Below are 17,173 nucleotides of genomic sequence, written 5' to 3'. Positions count from 1 at the left end.
ACCAAAGAAAAGAAAAGCAGGCAGGCAGGTCAGGTCCAGCTCAAGGAGGCCAGGGTAGGCCTCGTATTATAGTGCCAGGGTGTCTGCTCCCATCACTAGGGGGTTTGGAGAACAATGCAGGTGGGGGAGGGGGAAATGGGAGCAGAGTCTTGGCCCTGGCTGCAGTGACCAAAGCCTTGTCCAGGTTCTGAAGAGTTCTCTAAAATGACAGTCTATGGCTTCAGACTTGATTTTTTTAAAAAACTGTAAGCTCCATACCACTCCTCCCCAACTAAATTATTAGCGAATTAAGATTCAGGGATTTCTTACAGATCCAGCAGTGGTTCGTGCTCATCAGGGCTCTGTGAAGCCCTTAAGTTGTAGGGTACTGTTGGTACGCATCAGCACTTTTTTCTGGGGCAAGGTCCTTGGCTGTCCTCTGATTCTCAAAGGCATCTGCCATTCAAAACTGCGCACCTCCAGGAGGAGTGTCCGTCCCCCACACTCCAGTCCCCTCCAGGCAGAGCTTCTGTCTCTGATGACAGTGCTGGTCAAATTTCAGTGTGCAGTAGTTAGCTGGCCATCATGTTAAAATATAGATTCTGATTCAGTAGGTCTGGGTGGGACTCAAGGGTTTGTATTTCTAACAAGCTCAAGTTGATGAGGAGGCTGCTGTTTCTGGGACCACACTCTCAAGTGGCAAAGCTTGATGACAAGCTGTAATTATCTCACCCCAAGCCTGGCTCATGGCCACAGCCTCTCAAGTCGTCTCTAGACCACTCTCCCTATGGCCACTGGAGTGATCTCAGTGCACAGTTCTGATCTTGTTCTTCCCCCTCCTCTCCCTCCTGTGGCTCCCCTCCCTGGCCTCTGTGTTCAATAAAGTCACCTCAGAATCCATAAACAAAACATTGCATGATTTGTCTTCGTCCTGTCTTTTCTCCCAGTGTGCCTGTCACTCTATGAGCAATTAATTCCGTTCATGCTGGACTACGTGAGAGCAAGGACTGAGGGGTGGGGGAAGGGTGTGAGTCAGACCAATGTCTGTTCCTGCTGCTTCCGACTTTGTGACCATCTGAAGTCCAGTTTTTTCATAGCAGAATGGAAATAAAAATAGCTACCTCATGGAGTTACCATGAGGAGCAAATGAGATCCTGTATGTAAAGCATTTAGCACGGTGCCCACACTTAGCCACTTCTCAGTAAGCAGTGGCTGTTGGGACTTAATCATAAAATGCTCTGGAGTTTCCATTTGTCACATGATTTCCTGGTTGGCTTGTTCTCCTAGTTCCCCTTCTCTGCCTCCTCACATGTCGCCCCCCCTCAAATCCTTCCTGACCCCCACACCCCTCAATCACCATGCAGTCTTTCGCCTCAGTTGTAACACTGGGTGATTTCTTTCTATACTCTGCCTACAGCAATGCCCAATGTGGTTTGCATATATTGATAATTGTCACTAGAAAAGTTAAATGAATCCGATTTGTGTTATTTCTTTCTGTTGTGTATGTGTTATACATACCTGTAATACCTAATTTTTAGCTACAATGAATATATATATATGTATTATATAATTGGAGAGATTTGTTTGGTTATTTCTTTTTTTCCTCCAACTAATTTAATCCTCAGTAACGTCTATTACTTCTGCCCTGACAAGTTGCAGATCTCAGGAGAGTATGGGATTAGCATGGGCATTACCTTATATTGAAATCAATTCACTCAACAAATATATATGGGCATCTTCCATGTACCAGGCACAATGAATGACCATAGCGAAGATCATCACATTTGCTTGGCAGCAACACAGTGTGTAGCTTTCCTTATGGAGGCATTGGCTCTTCACTTCTGCCACCCAGGAGAGGACAGGGTCTATGCTGAGGCCTCCTTCAGTAAGCCTCATTGCACGCCCTCAGGGAGCCCATAAATACCAGGAATGTTCTGCTGTAGACCTAGGCAAGGATCCCTTGGAGCTATTTCTCAACTCCAAAGTGGTTAGGGCAGAATATTCTACTTCTCTGAGAAATCCATGCTTTTGAGTATTTGTACTCCTATCCAAGCCTTAATTCCCTAATGATAAAGACCCCCCCACCCAAGCAGTCTGTACAGCTTACAAAGATCCTTCATGTACATTAAATGAGACTCATCTTTGTCACAACACTGAGAAGTAGACACAGTGGGGTTCTAGATCCCTATTTTTAAGATGAGGTGCCAAAAGCTCAGAGGAATTAAGGGATAGACCCAAGGTCTTATAGCAAGTCAATCAAACACTCAAAACTCGAATCCAGACCTGCTGACGGTAGGTCCAGCAATTCTTTCTGTTGTGATTGAATCTTGGGTCTCTGAGCCAGAAAAAGATGAAGCAGCATAGCAAAACCACTGCTCTGCTATTTGCTTTCAATGCATTTCCTGAAATGGGGGAGCGGACCAGTGAGGGAGACAGCTGTGGGAGATGTGGGGCTGGAGGGAGGGTGGCCCTTCCACGTCAGCAGGAGAGGAGGCTTGAATGGAGAAGATGAACTTAGTCTGATTCCTGGCCTTTCTCCTTGGCTTTGAACTCATGGAATTCGATGGGCTTCATGGAACTTCCTGCTCTGCTGGTAAAGGAAATGGCCTTGACCATGTGGGCCTAGGCTTGGAGGCAACCAACAGGCATCCCTCTCAGAAGGCAAGTGAGCTGAAGTGGGAGCAGATTTTCTTGTTGTATGTGACTTTCTGTGGCTACTTCCCATCAGTTGTCCCTTCTAGCAAAGCTAAAATTTAAATTAGGGCTCTCGTAGTTGATAGCAGCTTACTAGTAGCACCTGTGATTAGTGAGATCGCCAAGGGGAAGGTGACTCTCAGCAAGTCAGTCAGCGTGCAGTCCAACTGCCCTCCTGCTGTGGAAGTGTCTCTCCAATGCTGCTTTGGGATCTGGGGTGATTTTTATTGAGGAAATCCAAGAGGTTCCGTAGATGGGAGAGAGAGAGATTCCATAAGTCACTTCTAGATGCTTTTCAGGGATTGGGGTTCACAAGCTTTGAGGTCCAATTCCAACCGTGCTGCTGACTACCAGAGTGCTTGGGCCAGTGCCTGGACCTGAGCCTCTCTGCTGAGAGCTGTAAATAATGATGGGTTAGATGATTTCAGCTTTGAATGCACATTTGAATCCACCTGGGGAGTTTTCTAAACCATACCTAGGCAGGGGCCCTGCCCTCAGATCCTTACTCAATGGTCTGGGTGAGGCAGGGGACTGATCCTTGTTACAGGGTCCCCCAGGTGATCAGTTGTATAGTAAAGGTGAAGAAATGGGATGGGTTAATCTCTGAGCTCTCCTGAAGACCTGGGGGAGAACTCAGGTGTTTGTCTGGTCCATAGTCCACAGTGCACCATGTGGCCATTCCAGCCTTTAAACTCAAGGTCATGAAATCCAGAGCAGAAAGCACGGTACAGACGGCCACTGTCCAAGTCCCTTATTTTGAACTGGCAGGCCCCCTGGGGAGCAGTGTGTTCCAGGCACATAGTAAGGTAGAGCAAGCAGCTGTCTAGGCATTCCGCTCCCAAGCCTGTGGCCCTGTCTTAATGCCACACAGCTCTGAAGGAAGCCATGGGAATTACTGGAGGACAAAACAATGCTTTTGCCCAGTTTCCCTTATAAGCCTTTCACCTAATGGTGTTTTGGAGTTCGGTGAATATTTACTCATTCCTTCTGCACTTAGTAACTACATGTCCAAGCTCCAGAGAAGCAGATTATTCTTATCCACAGATGAAGAAACTACAGGTGGAAAGATTGACACTTTTCCTGGTCACACAGCATGATAACACAAGCTGTGTAGTGGAAACCGAAGTCCTTGTTTTCCTGGAGGAAAATCCCTCTCTTCTCACCTTGACTTAGCTGTTCAGAAGCAGCAGCTCTTAGCGGCAGTGAGCTCCACTAAGAGAAGCACTCCTGTCTGAGGTGCTCCTGCCCTGGAAGAAGAAAGTGCGCATTCTAGGCAACACTTCTCTAGCGGGGCGGCTGTGCCTTTGGCACCTCAGTATCTCTCCCATGTTTACCAAGCCCTTTCGCATCCTGTCCACTGGTTTACCCTGCCCTTCTGTTCAGGACGAACTGTCTAGGCTGTCCTGAGCCACGTCAGTCCATCTGGAAAGGCAAAATGGCAGGGAAGCTCCCACCAGGAACGGAGAAGGTGATGAGAAGGAAACATGCTGGGCTTTCGGGTGTCCTGGGGGTCAGCAGAATAGCTGCAGAGGTGCTGCGGCAGGAAAGTGTAGTGGGCCAACGTGGAAGCTCCGGCTGGCTCCTGCCGCATGTTGCATGTCACAGCACATCCATATTTCTGGCGGTGTACAAGAGTGAAAAGACTGTTTTCATGCAAATCTGCTATGTCAATGTAGATTTCTTTTTAGGTTTGCTCAGTGGAGAATGATTTTTGAAGCTGTGCTGTTGTTTCACTCCTCCTTCCCACTCAGCTCTAAATTCATTAGCAGCCACAGAAAATGTGCCTCCAGAAACTGTGTGTCCCAGAGACATGTGTCAGGCAAAGAGTTTGTCCAGCCCAGCAAAGCAGCTTGGTGTGGCTTTGCTTTGAAGATTCCAGCTGATGCGTCCCTTTTGGGAAATTATAAACTCTCCATCTATGGAAGGTTATTGGATTGGGCTGATGAAAAATCCGATAGACCAAGAACAGCATCTATAGACCCCATGGCTGGAATAGCCAAGACAGTGAACCACCTCAGTTAGGCTTGGGCCTCTAACGGTTGCCTGCCTTTTAGCATCCTGTCGGTAGTGCTCTGATCTGGCTCTCACTGACCTCTTGTCATGCCAGATGTGACAGCCAGCCTCCAAGGCGGCCCCCAATGATCCGCATCTCTTGGTATCCACACCTTTTTATCGTCCCTGCACACAACAAAGAGGGCTGATCCATGTGACCAACAGGATATTGCAAACTGATGGTGTGTGGATTCCCAGGCAAAATCATTAACAAGAATTGCAGCTTCCACCTTGGCCCCTTGAATACTCGCTCTGGGAAGCCAGACACCCTGTTGTGAGGACATTCAAGCAACACGGTAGAGATCATGTCAGGAGGAACCAACTTCATGCTAGAACTTGCCAGGCACATGAATGAACCATGTCCAGAAACATCGTCCAGGCTCAGTTAAGCCTCCAGATGATTCTGGCTCCTCAGCATTTGAGTCTCAGCTGAGGCCTCGGACATCATGGAACAGAGATAAACACACTGTCCGCACTGTGACTTGTGTGCATTCCTGACCCACAAAAATAATGGGCTAAGTCTTTATTGTTGTTTTCTGCCAGTAAGTTGTAGGGGTGAATTGTAATGCAGCAATAGATGACTCTAGCCTAATTGTGTATGGATATGAGCCATCATAAAGTTGTATCTGCAAAACACATCCCACTTTATAAAGTAATCATTCAAAGGTGAAGTCTCTACACCTACTTTCTAAATTGTATTCATGTAGTCAAATATTCATAATAGAGATAGGTTCTCCATTTATAAGTACCAAGAAAGGCTTAAATGCGCCTTGCTAATGGAGGGGAATTGCGAAGTACACTAAAAGAGTCCTTGCTTGAAGAAGCAGTCAACAGTCTTACTCCTCTCACCGAACCTGTCCTTACCCCTGGGAATCTGACTTGAGTTTCTGCCACTCCTTTGGAATCAACCTCTCCTCAATCATCAGGGGCCTTCTCATCTGTAACTCCAGGTGCACAAGTTCTAACTCTCCTGTAGCTTCTTGATTTACACCTCTGTTGACTTCCCTGATACCAACCTACCTTTGCTCCTCTATGGTCCACATACTGCTTCCTCTATTTTACTGGCAAATCTTTCCCCCTAAGTTCCTTTTCATTCTGGCCTTCTCTCAAGAATAAGCCTTTTTTTCTTCCAGACTAAAGAGGAATGGGCAGCTTTGTGAAACAGTGAGCTTCTTGTCCCTCTAGGCATTAGTAGTTAGAGGGTGGCCGTCTAGCAGGGATGGTGTGGGAGGGATTCCAGCTGTGGTCTCTAAAGCAGTAATCAACGTTATCAATCTGTAAATTTTGAAAGGCTTAGGTACCAAGTTACCTTTAAGAGTATCTGAACCAGGACAGTTATAATCCCAGAATTCAGACTCATCATAGAGAGTCAGAGCTGGTTAGGATCTTTGAAATAATCTGCATGGTCTCATTCAAACTAAAATTTCAAGTCTCCGTAGAGATGACTCCCATTATTTTCTCATGACTAGATGTATTTTCCAAGAACTAGTCCTAAGTTCCCTCCAGGAACCTATACTTCTGCCCCTGGGTGTATCCCATGCCTGTCAAACTCAGGCTAGGTAAATCAGATGCACTGTCTTCTTCCCCAAACCTATTAATCCTCTTACTTATCTCAAGCACACTGTCCTCTGGCTGAGTTGTCTTGTCTCTTTCCCGTCCTCCAAGTCTGTATTTTATCAGTTGCTAAGACTTATTCATTCTTTCTTCTTAATATCTCTCTCATTCTTTCCCTCTGTTTTAGTCAGAGTTCTCCAGAGAAACAGAACTGATAATATGTGTGTGTGTATGTGTGTGTGTTTATATACTTACTATATATGTGTACATATATGCTATATGTGTGTACATATACACTGTGTGTGTGTGTATGTGTGTATGATTTATTGTAAGGATTTGGCTCATACTATTATTGAGACTGGCAAGTCCCAAGATCTGCAAGCTGGAGACCCAGGAGAGTTAATAGTTTAGTTGCAGTCAGAACCAGCAGAGCTGATGGTGTAGTTTCCATTCAAAGGCTGGCAGGCTCGGGGCGCCTGGCTGGCTCAGTTGGTAGAGCATGTGACTCTTGATCTTGGGATTATGAGTTCGAGTTCTGTGTTGGGTGTAGAGATTACTTAAAAATAAGTAAATAAATTTAAAAAAATACAAAGGCTGGCAGGCTTAATACTCAGGAAGAGCCAATGTTTCAGTTTGAGTCTAAAGGCAGGAAAAGACTAATGTCTTAGCTCAAGGCAGTCAGGGTCCAGAGGAGTTCTCTCTTACTCTTGGGAGGGTCAGCCTTTTTGTTCCATTTAGTCCTTAAACTGATTGGATATGGCCCACCCACGTTAGGGCAGGTAATCTGCTCTAGGTAGTCTACTGATTGTTAATCTCCAAAAACATCTTCACAGAGGCACCCAGAATAATGTGCACCCCATGGTCCCTGAAACCAAGTTGATACATAAAATTAACAAACACATCCTCCTACATAGCCATCACCATGGCCTCTGCCCTGGTTTGGGCCTGTATTAATTTGCTACCCCTACCAGCATTCTTAGTTTCTCAACCTATAACTAGATTTCAAGTCCCAGCAGGCCCCAAGTGAGATACAAAGTGTGACTATGAGGAGATATACTACACTCCAAAAAAACTATTTTTCTAATTTATATATAGAGAAATCCGGGGAGTATGTGTAGACTGGGTCATAAAAGGATAGGATCATGGTGGATGAAATATATGGATGGAATATAAAGTTGGATCAGGTGGAATTTATTGGTATGGGCCCATTCAGCAGAGACTCCAAATTCAGTGTTTGAGATTGAGGGGTTAGAAGTCTTTAACAGTTTGATTGGTTGACTAAACTATGGACCCAAATGTAGCCTACACAAAAGGAAGTTAAATGCCAGAACTGCTTTGGTATATTGTAGAGGAAGGTATCCAAAAGCTTAGGGAGATTGGTGGGCTTATCATGTAAGGCCTGTTCACCAACTCTGAGCAGGTCAAGAGGGCACACCTTTCATCACCACTGTGAGAAATTTGTGAGGGGAGCCTCAGCATCTTTGAAGAGTTCTGTGGTCACTCTTTTCTGTAGGTCAAACATTACAGTAGGAACTGCAGCCATCAAACTGGGATCCCTGATGCAGTAGGGATAGTGGGATTCCAGAGTGGCAGGACGAGAGGGATGTGGTTACCATAATTGGACAACTGAGCCAAAGCGATAATCACAGTAGTCTGACTCATAGAGACCTATGACAGCTGACTAGCAGATCATGGTCCCTTTGGGGAAGACTGAGAGAAAGATTAACAGTATAAAATTTTGACAGTATAGCAAGGTCCTTCCTCAAAGGGATCTAGATTCCACTTCATTCAAGAGGTTCTTGGTCTGTAAATTGGCTCACGTCTGGGAATTGATTGAAGGGCCATTATGACTGTTTTGGTGATCTAAGGTATATTACTGTTCATTCAACCTAAACTCTTACGCTTATACAAAGGTAAGAGTTCATGTTAATCCATGAGCTGTGGTCAGTGGTTTGGCTGGATGGTCAGAGACTTGAAAGGTACATTGTTGGAAAGCTGGTGACAAGGAAGTCTGGGGAATAGGTAAATGTACAGACCTCTCTGGGCAAAAGATATGAAGATATTTGTCTTCCATATTAATGCTCACCAGAGGGTAACCTCATCATTCAGTCAGTCAGTCAATAATTCGCTCACTCACTCATCATGAAGGCATGATCCCATGGGAGTTAGGAGCAGCCATATTCCTCACTGTCAAAATCCACCTGTAACTTTTGACTCTCCCGAAACTTAACTCATTACAGCCTGTTGTTGACTAGAAGCCTTCACAATAACATAAACAGTTGATTAACACATGTTTTGTATGGTATATGTATTAAATGCTGTATTCTTACAATAAAATAAGCTAGAAAAAAGCAAATGTTATTAAGGAAATCATAAGAAACAAAAAATACATTTACAGTACTGTACTATAAAAAAATCCATATGTAGGTGGATCTATGCAGCTCAAACTCGCGTTGTTCATGGCCAACTCTGTATATTCTTTGCTGAGGTGTCTGGTCAGGCCTTTGGCTTTTTTTTTTTTTTTTTAAGATTTTTATTTATTTATGTGACAGAGAGACAGCCAGCAAGAGAGGGAACACAGCAGGGGGAGTGGGAGAGGAAAAGCAGGCTCCCAGCGGAGGAGCCCGATGTGGGACTCGATCCCCGAACGCCGGGATCACGCCCTGAGCCGAAGGCAGACGCTTAACGACTGCGCTACCCATGCGCCCCTGGCTCATTTTTATATCAGATTTGTTTTCTTACTGTTGAGTTGTAAGAGTTCTTCGTATATTTGGTTAATAGTCTTTTATCATATATCTTTTGCAAATATTTTCTACTAGTCTATGGCTTGTCTTCTCTTTTGACAGTGCCTTTTGCAGAGCAGGAGTTTCTGATTTTAATGGAGTCTAGCTTATCAATTGTTTCTTTTATGGATCGTGCTTTTGGTATGTATCTAAAATGTCATCACCATACCCAAGATCATGTAGATTTTTCTCCTAAGTTATCTTCTAGGAGTTTTGTAGTTTTATATTTTATAGTTAATTCTGTGACCCTTTTTGAGTTAATTTTGTGAGAAGTGTCTAAGATTCATTTTTTGCACATGAACATTCAGTAGTTCCCACACCATTTGTTGAAGAGACTGTCTTCATGCTGTTGCATTGCCTTTGCTTCTTTATCAAAGATCAGTGACTCTATTAAGATGGGTCTATTTCTGGGCTCTCTGTTCCGTTCTATTCTATTTGTCTATTATCCCACCAAAATCACACTGTCTTGATTACTGTAGCTTTGTAATAAGTCTTGAAGTTGAGTAGTATGTATCTTCTGTTTTTCTCCTCAATATTATTTTAGCTATTCTGGGAATTTAGCCTCACCATATAAACTTCAGAATCACTTGGTCACTATCTACAAAATAACTTGTTTGGATTTTTGGGGGGATTGCACTGAATCTATAGATCAGGTTGGGAAGAATATATACTGTCATGTCATCTGGAAACAAACACAGCTTTATTTTCCTTCCCAATTTGTTTATCTTTTATTTCCTTTTCTTGTCTTATTGCATTAGATAACACTTTCAGTACCATGTTGAAAAGGAGTGGTGAGGAGATAATCTTGCCTTATTCCTGATCCTAGTGGGCAAGTGTCTAGTTTCTCACCTTTGAGTATGATGTTAGCTGTAGGTTTTTTCTAGATACTCTTTATCAAGTTTAGGAAGTTCCTTTTATTTCTAGTTTACCAAGAGCATCATAAATGGTGTCGGATTTTGTCAAATGCTTTTTCTACATATATTTATAGGGTCATGTGATTTTTCTTATTTAGCCTGTTGATGTGATTGATTATATTAATTGATTTTTTTTCATGTTGAACTAGCCTTGCATTCTTGGGATAAATCCCACTTGGTCTTGGCATATATTTATATGTTGTTGGCTTTGATGTGCTAATAGTTTTGAGAATTTTTGTCTCTGTGTTCATGGGAAATACTGGTCTCTCATTGTTTTTTTAAAAATATTTTATTTATTTGAGAGAGAGACAGAGAGAGCACAAGCAGAGGGAGGGCAGAGAGGGAGAGGGACAGGCAGACTCCCTGCTAAGCAGGGAGCCCAACGTGGGGCTGGATCCCAGGACTCTGATATCATGACCTGAGCTGAAGGTGGATGCTTAATTGACTGAACCACCCAGGTGCCCCTCTAGTTTTCTTTTCCTGTAATATCTTTGTCTGGTTTTGGTATTAGGGTAGTGCTGGCCTCATAGAATGAGTTAAGAAATATTCTTTCTGTTTCTGTCCTCTGAAAGAAGATTGTAAAGAATTGGTATAATTTCTTCCATGATTATTTGGTGAACCCATGTGGGCCTGGTGCTTTCTGTTTTGAAAGGTTATTAGTTATTAATTCCATTAGATATAGGCTTGTTCTCCAGTGTATTTTTCATTTCAGATATTGTAGTTTTCATCTCGAGAAGTTTGATTTGTCCTTTTTATATCTTAACTTTTTGAATATATAAAATGTAGACATAATAACTGTTCTAATGTTTTCCTGTGCTAATTCTAATAACTCAGTTCTAGGTTGCTTTTGATTGGTTGTTGTCTTCATTATGAGTATGTTTTCCTGCTTCTTTGCATCCTTGGTAATCTTTGATTAGATGTCAAACATTGTGAATTTTACCTTGTTGGTTGCTTGGTATCTTTGTATTCTTATAAATTTTTCTGAGCTTTTGGGGTACAGTTAAATTACTTTGGGGTTTTGCTTTTATAATTTATTAGGTTGTATCTGGAACAGTGCTCAGTTTAGGACTAATCATTATTCCCCACTGTGGAGGTAAGATCACCCTGAAAACTCTGCCCAATGCCCTGTGTGTTATGAATTTTTCAAGTTTGATTGGTGGGAACAGGCACTATTTCCAGCCTGTGTGAGCACAAGGCACTGTTCCTTGTTACCCATTTTGATGATTCTGTCCTTAGCCTCAGGTTATTTCCTCAAATAGGTACACAGTGCTCTGCTGTGTATTAGAAGGAGAGACCCTGTAGATCTCCAGGTTTTCGCTCTTGAACAGCTCTCCACTCTCTGATATTCCCTCCTACGAACTCTAGTTGCTCTGGACCTTCAGCTCCATCTTCTTAACTCAGGGAATCTACCAGGCTCTACCTCAATACTCCTACCTTGTGCCTACTGCCTGGAAACTGACAAGGCAGTAGGCTTGGGCAGTTCATAGGGCTCGCTTCATTTGTTTACCATCTGTCAAGAATCACTGTTTTTCATTGCCTGATGTCCAGAGTCATAAAACCCATTGTTTTTTTGTATTTTGTCTGGTTGGTTGGTTGGTTGGTTGGTTGGTTGGTTGATTTATCTATTTATTTCGTTGTCTAAGGTAAGAAAGCTTTTGTACTTGGATTCTTACAGCAAAACCTTTTTATATGTTACCAGTGGTCATTGTCATTTGAGAGGCTATATGTTTACGTGAGCTGTGGAATAAACTCCAATCAGCCAGCAGGAATTTTTGAGGCTATTCTAGGGGTGCTAAACTGATTTCCTGACTTTCTTGTTTCTGGGAATTCCTTGAATTATTTGGGTCTAGAAGCTAATTCTAAATAATGATTTTATGAAATTCCTAACCATGTTATGATTTTATTCTCAGAATTAAAAAAAAGAAAGAGCAGCAACGTTACGCTGAAGAGCAGAGGATACTAAGAATGAACTTTCATGAAGAGCTATATTCAGGGGAGAAGATGAGTGACATATTAGCCCAGCTAAAACTTGAGGAACTAAAAGGAACCAGAGAAAAACAACAGCAGAGAGAAAAGGAATGCCAAAGGTATTTTGAAAAATTCTGCATATAGTCCTGGCTCTAGAGGAATAGCACTATATTTCTCCCAGTGCTGTTTCCCAGTACAAAAAGGAAGAGTCAAGGCACGGAGATGTGAAATAGTGTAAATGGTTAAAGTTGGGGGGCGCCTGGGTGGCTCAGTTGTTAAGCATCTGCCTTCAGCTCAGGGCGTGATCCCGGAATTGTGGGATCGAGCCCCGTGTCGGGCTCTTCTGCTGGGAGCCTGCTTCTTCCTCTCCCACTCCCCCTGCTTGTGTTCCCTCTCTCGCTGGCTGTCTCTGTCTCTGTCAAATAAATAAAATAAAGTCTTTTTAAAAAAATAAATAAATGGTTAAAGTTGGTAGTCAAATAAGGACTCGTGCTCATTCTCTTCCTAGTGGTTCACTTAGCCTGACCATACTGTGTCTTTATAGATATATAGAAGCTCTGCGAGCCCGGATCCAGGAGAAAATGCGGCTGTATAATATTACTTTACCTCCGCTCTGCTGCTGTGGTACTGATTTTTGGGATGCTCATCCTGATACCTGTGCCAACAATTGTATTTTCTATAAAAACCATAGAGGTAAGCTTCTTAAAGAAATGGTTGGGGTCTGGTAGCAATTCAAACAAACAAACAATAAATGTAGTGATTATAGTAAGTTAGCATTTATTGGGTATTTACTATATATAACCCCTTTACAAAACAACTCTGAGACAATACAAATAATTATAGTGAGTTATAATCCTTTTTGAGATCTGCTATTTCCTTGTCTCCATTAATGCTGGGGAAGTATTTCTACTCCACTGTAGGGAGACTTGGCTTCCAGGTCCTCCTATAAATGAAGAAAGTAGAGCTTGTGTTTTATGGCCATCTAAGTTAGGCCTCTATCCAACTGAATTCCCTATTATCCGAATACTTTAGTGTTACTTAACATAGACTTATTGCCATCTGTATGCACATTAGACTGCCGGTTCTGCCAGGTGACACTGAGGAAAGTGAGGACCAGTATAAACTCTATCTTCAGGAATCCCAGCTAGAGAAAACAGAGTCCTTCTTGTTGTCACTAATGTTCCTGTTTCCTGGCCATCCTTAAATATATTGACGTGTGTAGTGTAGAGATTATGTAGGCTTCATGCACACACCAAAAATACTGCCACTATTTGTATTCCTACTGCCTTATCCGTGTGATACGAGTTTCTCATCCATTCTGTGAGTTAAATTTTAAAAACACAAATCTTATCATGCCATTCCTCTATTCTAAAACCTTGAGGGTTCACCATTACAGTACAAAATGTATGCCATATTTGGCATACTTTCTCTCTGGCCCCAGGTGACACTCCAGCCTTATCAAACTTGCTATTTCCAGTACCTGTCACTTTTTTTAATACCTTTTGCACCACGAATTTTTCTGCCTAGAAAGCCTTCTTTCCTTTACTCTTATTAATCCTTTAAGACCATCTTTAATGTTACTACTTCTGGAAATCTTTTCCTAAATGTTTTTTTTCATTCATTCTGAACTTCATTCTGTGATGATATTTTGTATATGCCTCTGGTTTGAAAGTGTTAACACTGCAATTTAATTATTTTTGTGTCTGTTCTCTTCATTATCTTTCCTGTCCTCATGGAGTGCTTGGGATGTACTAAGTACTCAATATTTATTCAATGAATAGGCTAAGTTAATACCTATGAGACTTGTAGAGAAGCAGTACTAATGGGAAGGAGGTTGGGAGAGTGAGTAGTTTAGAATCTGACTTCACTCCTCACTGTGCAAACCTTTATTTGCAGCATATACCCGGGCACTACGTTCGGTCATCAATTCCTGCGATATCCCTGAGGGGACGTCAACTGTTCGAGTCGCCATGCATAATTTGGCTTCTGCACATAGACGGACTTTGAAGAATCTGTAATGAGAATCTGAATCCAGTTGTTAGTATTTCAATCTTCACTTAAAATCAACCCTGAGAGATTATTTAGGAAAAGCTGTTAAAATGTATAAGATGTATAATCTGGAAAGAAGGAGGGTCCCACGTGACAACCATCACTCTAATTAGATCATAGCCATTGTTTCAGTCTCTGCTTGGGAATGAAATTGAAAGTTGACCTCCAGGCTTGTGTTTTTGCTGTGAACTGTATAGAGTCTGTTGCTTTAAAAATGATTATTCAGACCAGTAAGAGGTTTTTTTACTTAGCTCTGCTCTGATCAGAAGAGATCATGAGAAATCTTTGAGATTATCTCATTTATTGTCTTTCTAAAAGTGTATCTTTGAATCTTGACAAGATGCAGATATCTAGGTAAAGCCGAAAAGAAGATGATGAAATGAGTTTCTGAGTGTCAGTGGCCATCTCTATTGCTGATAGCTTTTCCAGTTGTGTATAACAATTAGAGGTGAGAAGAATTTGAATTTGATGCACATTTTTTTCCTCAAGATTTTTCTCTCCTGGTTTTTTAACTTATTACCTCTTTCCCCGTTTAGTGACATTGGACTTAAGACTTTTTAATTTTATAATTTTGTATTGCAAAAATAAGGTGAATAAAACCTCTGTCTTTTGAGCATCTTCTTTGTGAAATCATTGTGATGGCATTTCAAAAAATGAATCTGAAGTCAAAGTGAGTCATCAAGTCCTGCCTATATATTCCTACCTTTTAAAAATCTGGTGAATGGCATAGCTACAAAGCAGATGAAATAAAAATTGCTATAGTTAGTATTAGTATGAATGTTATTTCTTCAGAGTATTCCCTGACACAAAATATGAAAAAGTTTAGTATTGAATTGGAGATCCTGAGAATTCCTTTTTCTTACTTTTCTCTAATGGATCAGTGCTGAAGAAGCACTTTGGTTATGTCTCAAAAAACTTCTAAACATCTAGGCAGGTCATCAAAAATAAAAGCCAAAATTACCTGTATGACAAAATTGACTGGTTATTTAACCAGATTAATAATCTAGTTCAGTCAAAATCTTTAAGTAATTATATCCATGATTCAGCCTTTAGGAGTTGTATTTTTTAATGATTTATTGAGATATAATTTTTATAGCATATGATTAACCCATTTGAAGTGTACAATTCAGTGGTTTTTAGTATACTTCTAGGATTGTGCAACTATCACCACTATCAAATTTTAGAATAATTTTGTCATTCTAAGGAGATGCCCCCATAATCCAACAATTCCAGTTCTGGGTGTGTTTCTAAAATAATTGGAAGCAGAATCTCGAACTGATCTTTGCATACCATGTTCATGACAACATTATTCACAATAGCCGAGAAGTGGAAGCAACCCAGGGTCTGTCAACAGATGAATGTATAAACAAAATGTGGTGTGTATATAAAGATGCAGTGGAATATTATTCAGCCTTAAGAAGGAAAGAAATGCTATCACATGCTATAGTATGGATGAGCACTAAGATCAGTATGCTGAGTGAAGCAAAGTCACAAAAAGACAAATACAGTATGATGCCACTTACATGAGAACCTAGAGTGGTCAAATTCACAGAGACAGAAAGTAGAATAGTCATTCCCAGGGTCTGGGGGGAGGAGGAAATGGGAAGTTGTTTAATGCGTAGAGTTTCAGTTTTGCCATATGAAGAAGTTCTGGAGATTTATTTTACAATAATGCGAATCTACTTAATATTACTGAACTGTACACTTAAAAACAATTACAATGGTAAATTTTAGTTTATGTGGCTTTTTTTTAACCACAATTTTTAAGAAGAAAAATTCCATACCTATTCCATACGATACACTTCCCATTCCCTCCTCGCTCAGCTTTAAGCAATCACTTTCTGTCTCTATAGATTTGTCTATTCTGGCCTTTCATATAAATGGAATCATACAATATATAGCTTTTTGTGATTGAAATCTTGTTTAATATAATGTTTTTAAGATTTTTCCATGTTGTAGCATGGATCAATACTTCATTGCTTTTTGTTACCCAGTAATACTTCACTATATGGATACCACATTTTATTTACTCAGTTGATGAACATTTGGGCTGTTTCTACTAATTGGCTATTATGAATAATGCTGCTATGAACATTTATTGACAAATTTTTCTGTGGACATATGTTTTCATTTCTCCTGGGCATGTACCTAGGAGTGAATATGCTGGGTCATATGGTAGCTCCACGTTGAACCTTTTGAGGAACAGAAAATTGTTTTCCAAAGTGGCTGCACCATTTTATATTCCTACCTATGGTGTATAAGCGTTCAGATTTCTTCACATTCACCAACTTGTGTCCTTATCTGTCTCTTTGATTATGGCCATCCCCCTGGGTGTGAAGTGGTATCTCACTGTGGTTTTAATTTGCATTTTCCTGATAGCTAATATTGTTGAACATCCTTTTATATCCTTATCAGCCATTTGTATATCTTATTTGGAGAGCTATCTTTTCAGATCCTTTGCCCATTTTGTAATTGGGTTATTTATCTTTTGATTATTGAGTTAAGAGTGTTAGTATATTCTACAAACAGGCCCCTTATCAGACATATGATTAGCAAAGATTTTCTCCCATTCTGGAGATTGTGTTTTCACGTTTTTTATTTCCTTTGTAGCACAGAAGTTTTTAATTTTGATGAACTTCAGTTCATCTACTTTTTCTTTAACCATTACGTAATCCACTACCTAATCCTAATCCTAATCCACTCCCATGTGTTCTTCTAAGAGTTTTATAGTTTAGCTCTTAGATTTAGGTCTGTGATTTATTTTGAGTTCATTTTTGTGCATGGTGTTAGACAGGGGTCCAGCTTTATTCTTTTGCATGAGGATATCCTGTTGTCCCAACACCATTTGTTAAAAAAACTATTATTTGCCCTATTGAATTGATGTGACACTCCTGTCAAAAATTAGTGGACCATTGATGTAGGGGTTTACTTCTGAACTCTCATTTCTGTTCTGTTAATCTATGTTTATCATTACATTGGTACAATCTGTCTTTTTTTTTAAAGATTTTATTTGTTCATTTGTCAGAGAGAGAGAGAGCACAAGCAGGGGGAGCAACAGGCAGAGGGAGAAGCAGACTCCCCGCTGAGCAAGGAGCCTGAGGTGGAACTCAATCCCAGGACCCTGGGATCATGACCTGAGCCTGAGGTAGACGTTTAACTGGCTGAGCCACCCAGGCATCC

General features: G+C 41.2%; 1 protein-coding gene across 8 annotated transcripts in view; it reads left to right on the top strand.

Moving 5' to 3' along the window:
* The window catches only part of CCDC15 (coiled-coil domain containing 15), a 71,360-nt gene extending 56,754 nt beyond the window's left edge, over window positions 1-14,606 (top strand). For 7 of the 8 annotated variants that reach the window (XM_087868322.1, XM_087868321.1, XM_087868323.1 and 4 more), the window contains 3 exons: window positions 11,887-12,063; window positions 12,489-12,637; window positions 13,841-14,606. In XM_087868322.1, the coding sequence (XP_087724448.1) occupies window positions 11,887-12,063; window positions 12,489-12,637; window positions 13,841-13,962 (448 nt within the window). In that variant the 3' untranslated portion in view covers window positions 13,963-14,606. Of the gene's footprint in view, window positions 1-9,125; window positions 9,204-11,886; window positions 12,064-12,488; window positions 12,638-13,840 lie in introns of those variants that run through there. The other variant, XM_087868326.1, reaches the window with a different exon arrangement.
* The last annotated feature ends 2,567 nt before the right edge of the window (window positions 14,607-17,173 follow it).

This window comes from Ursus americanus, chromosome 16, assembly GCF_024610735.1.
Source record: "Ursus americanus isolate L20-20 chromosome 16, mUrsAme1.1.p, whole genome shotgun sequence".
Lineage (NCBI taxonomy): Eukaryota > Metazoa > Chordata > Mammalia > Carnivora > Ursidae > Ursus > Ursus americanus.
Note: the sequence above shows the minus strand (reverse complement) of the source record. Positions and strands in the feature narration are given on the sequence as shown.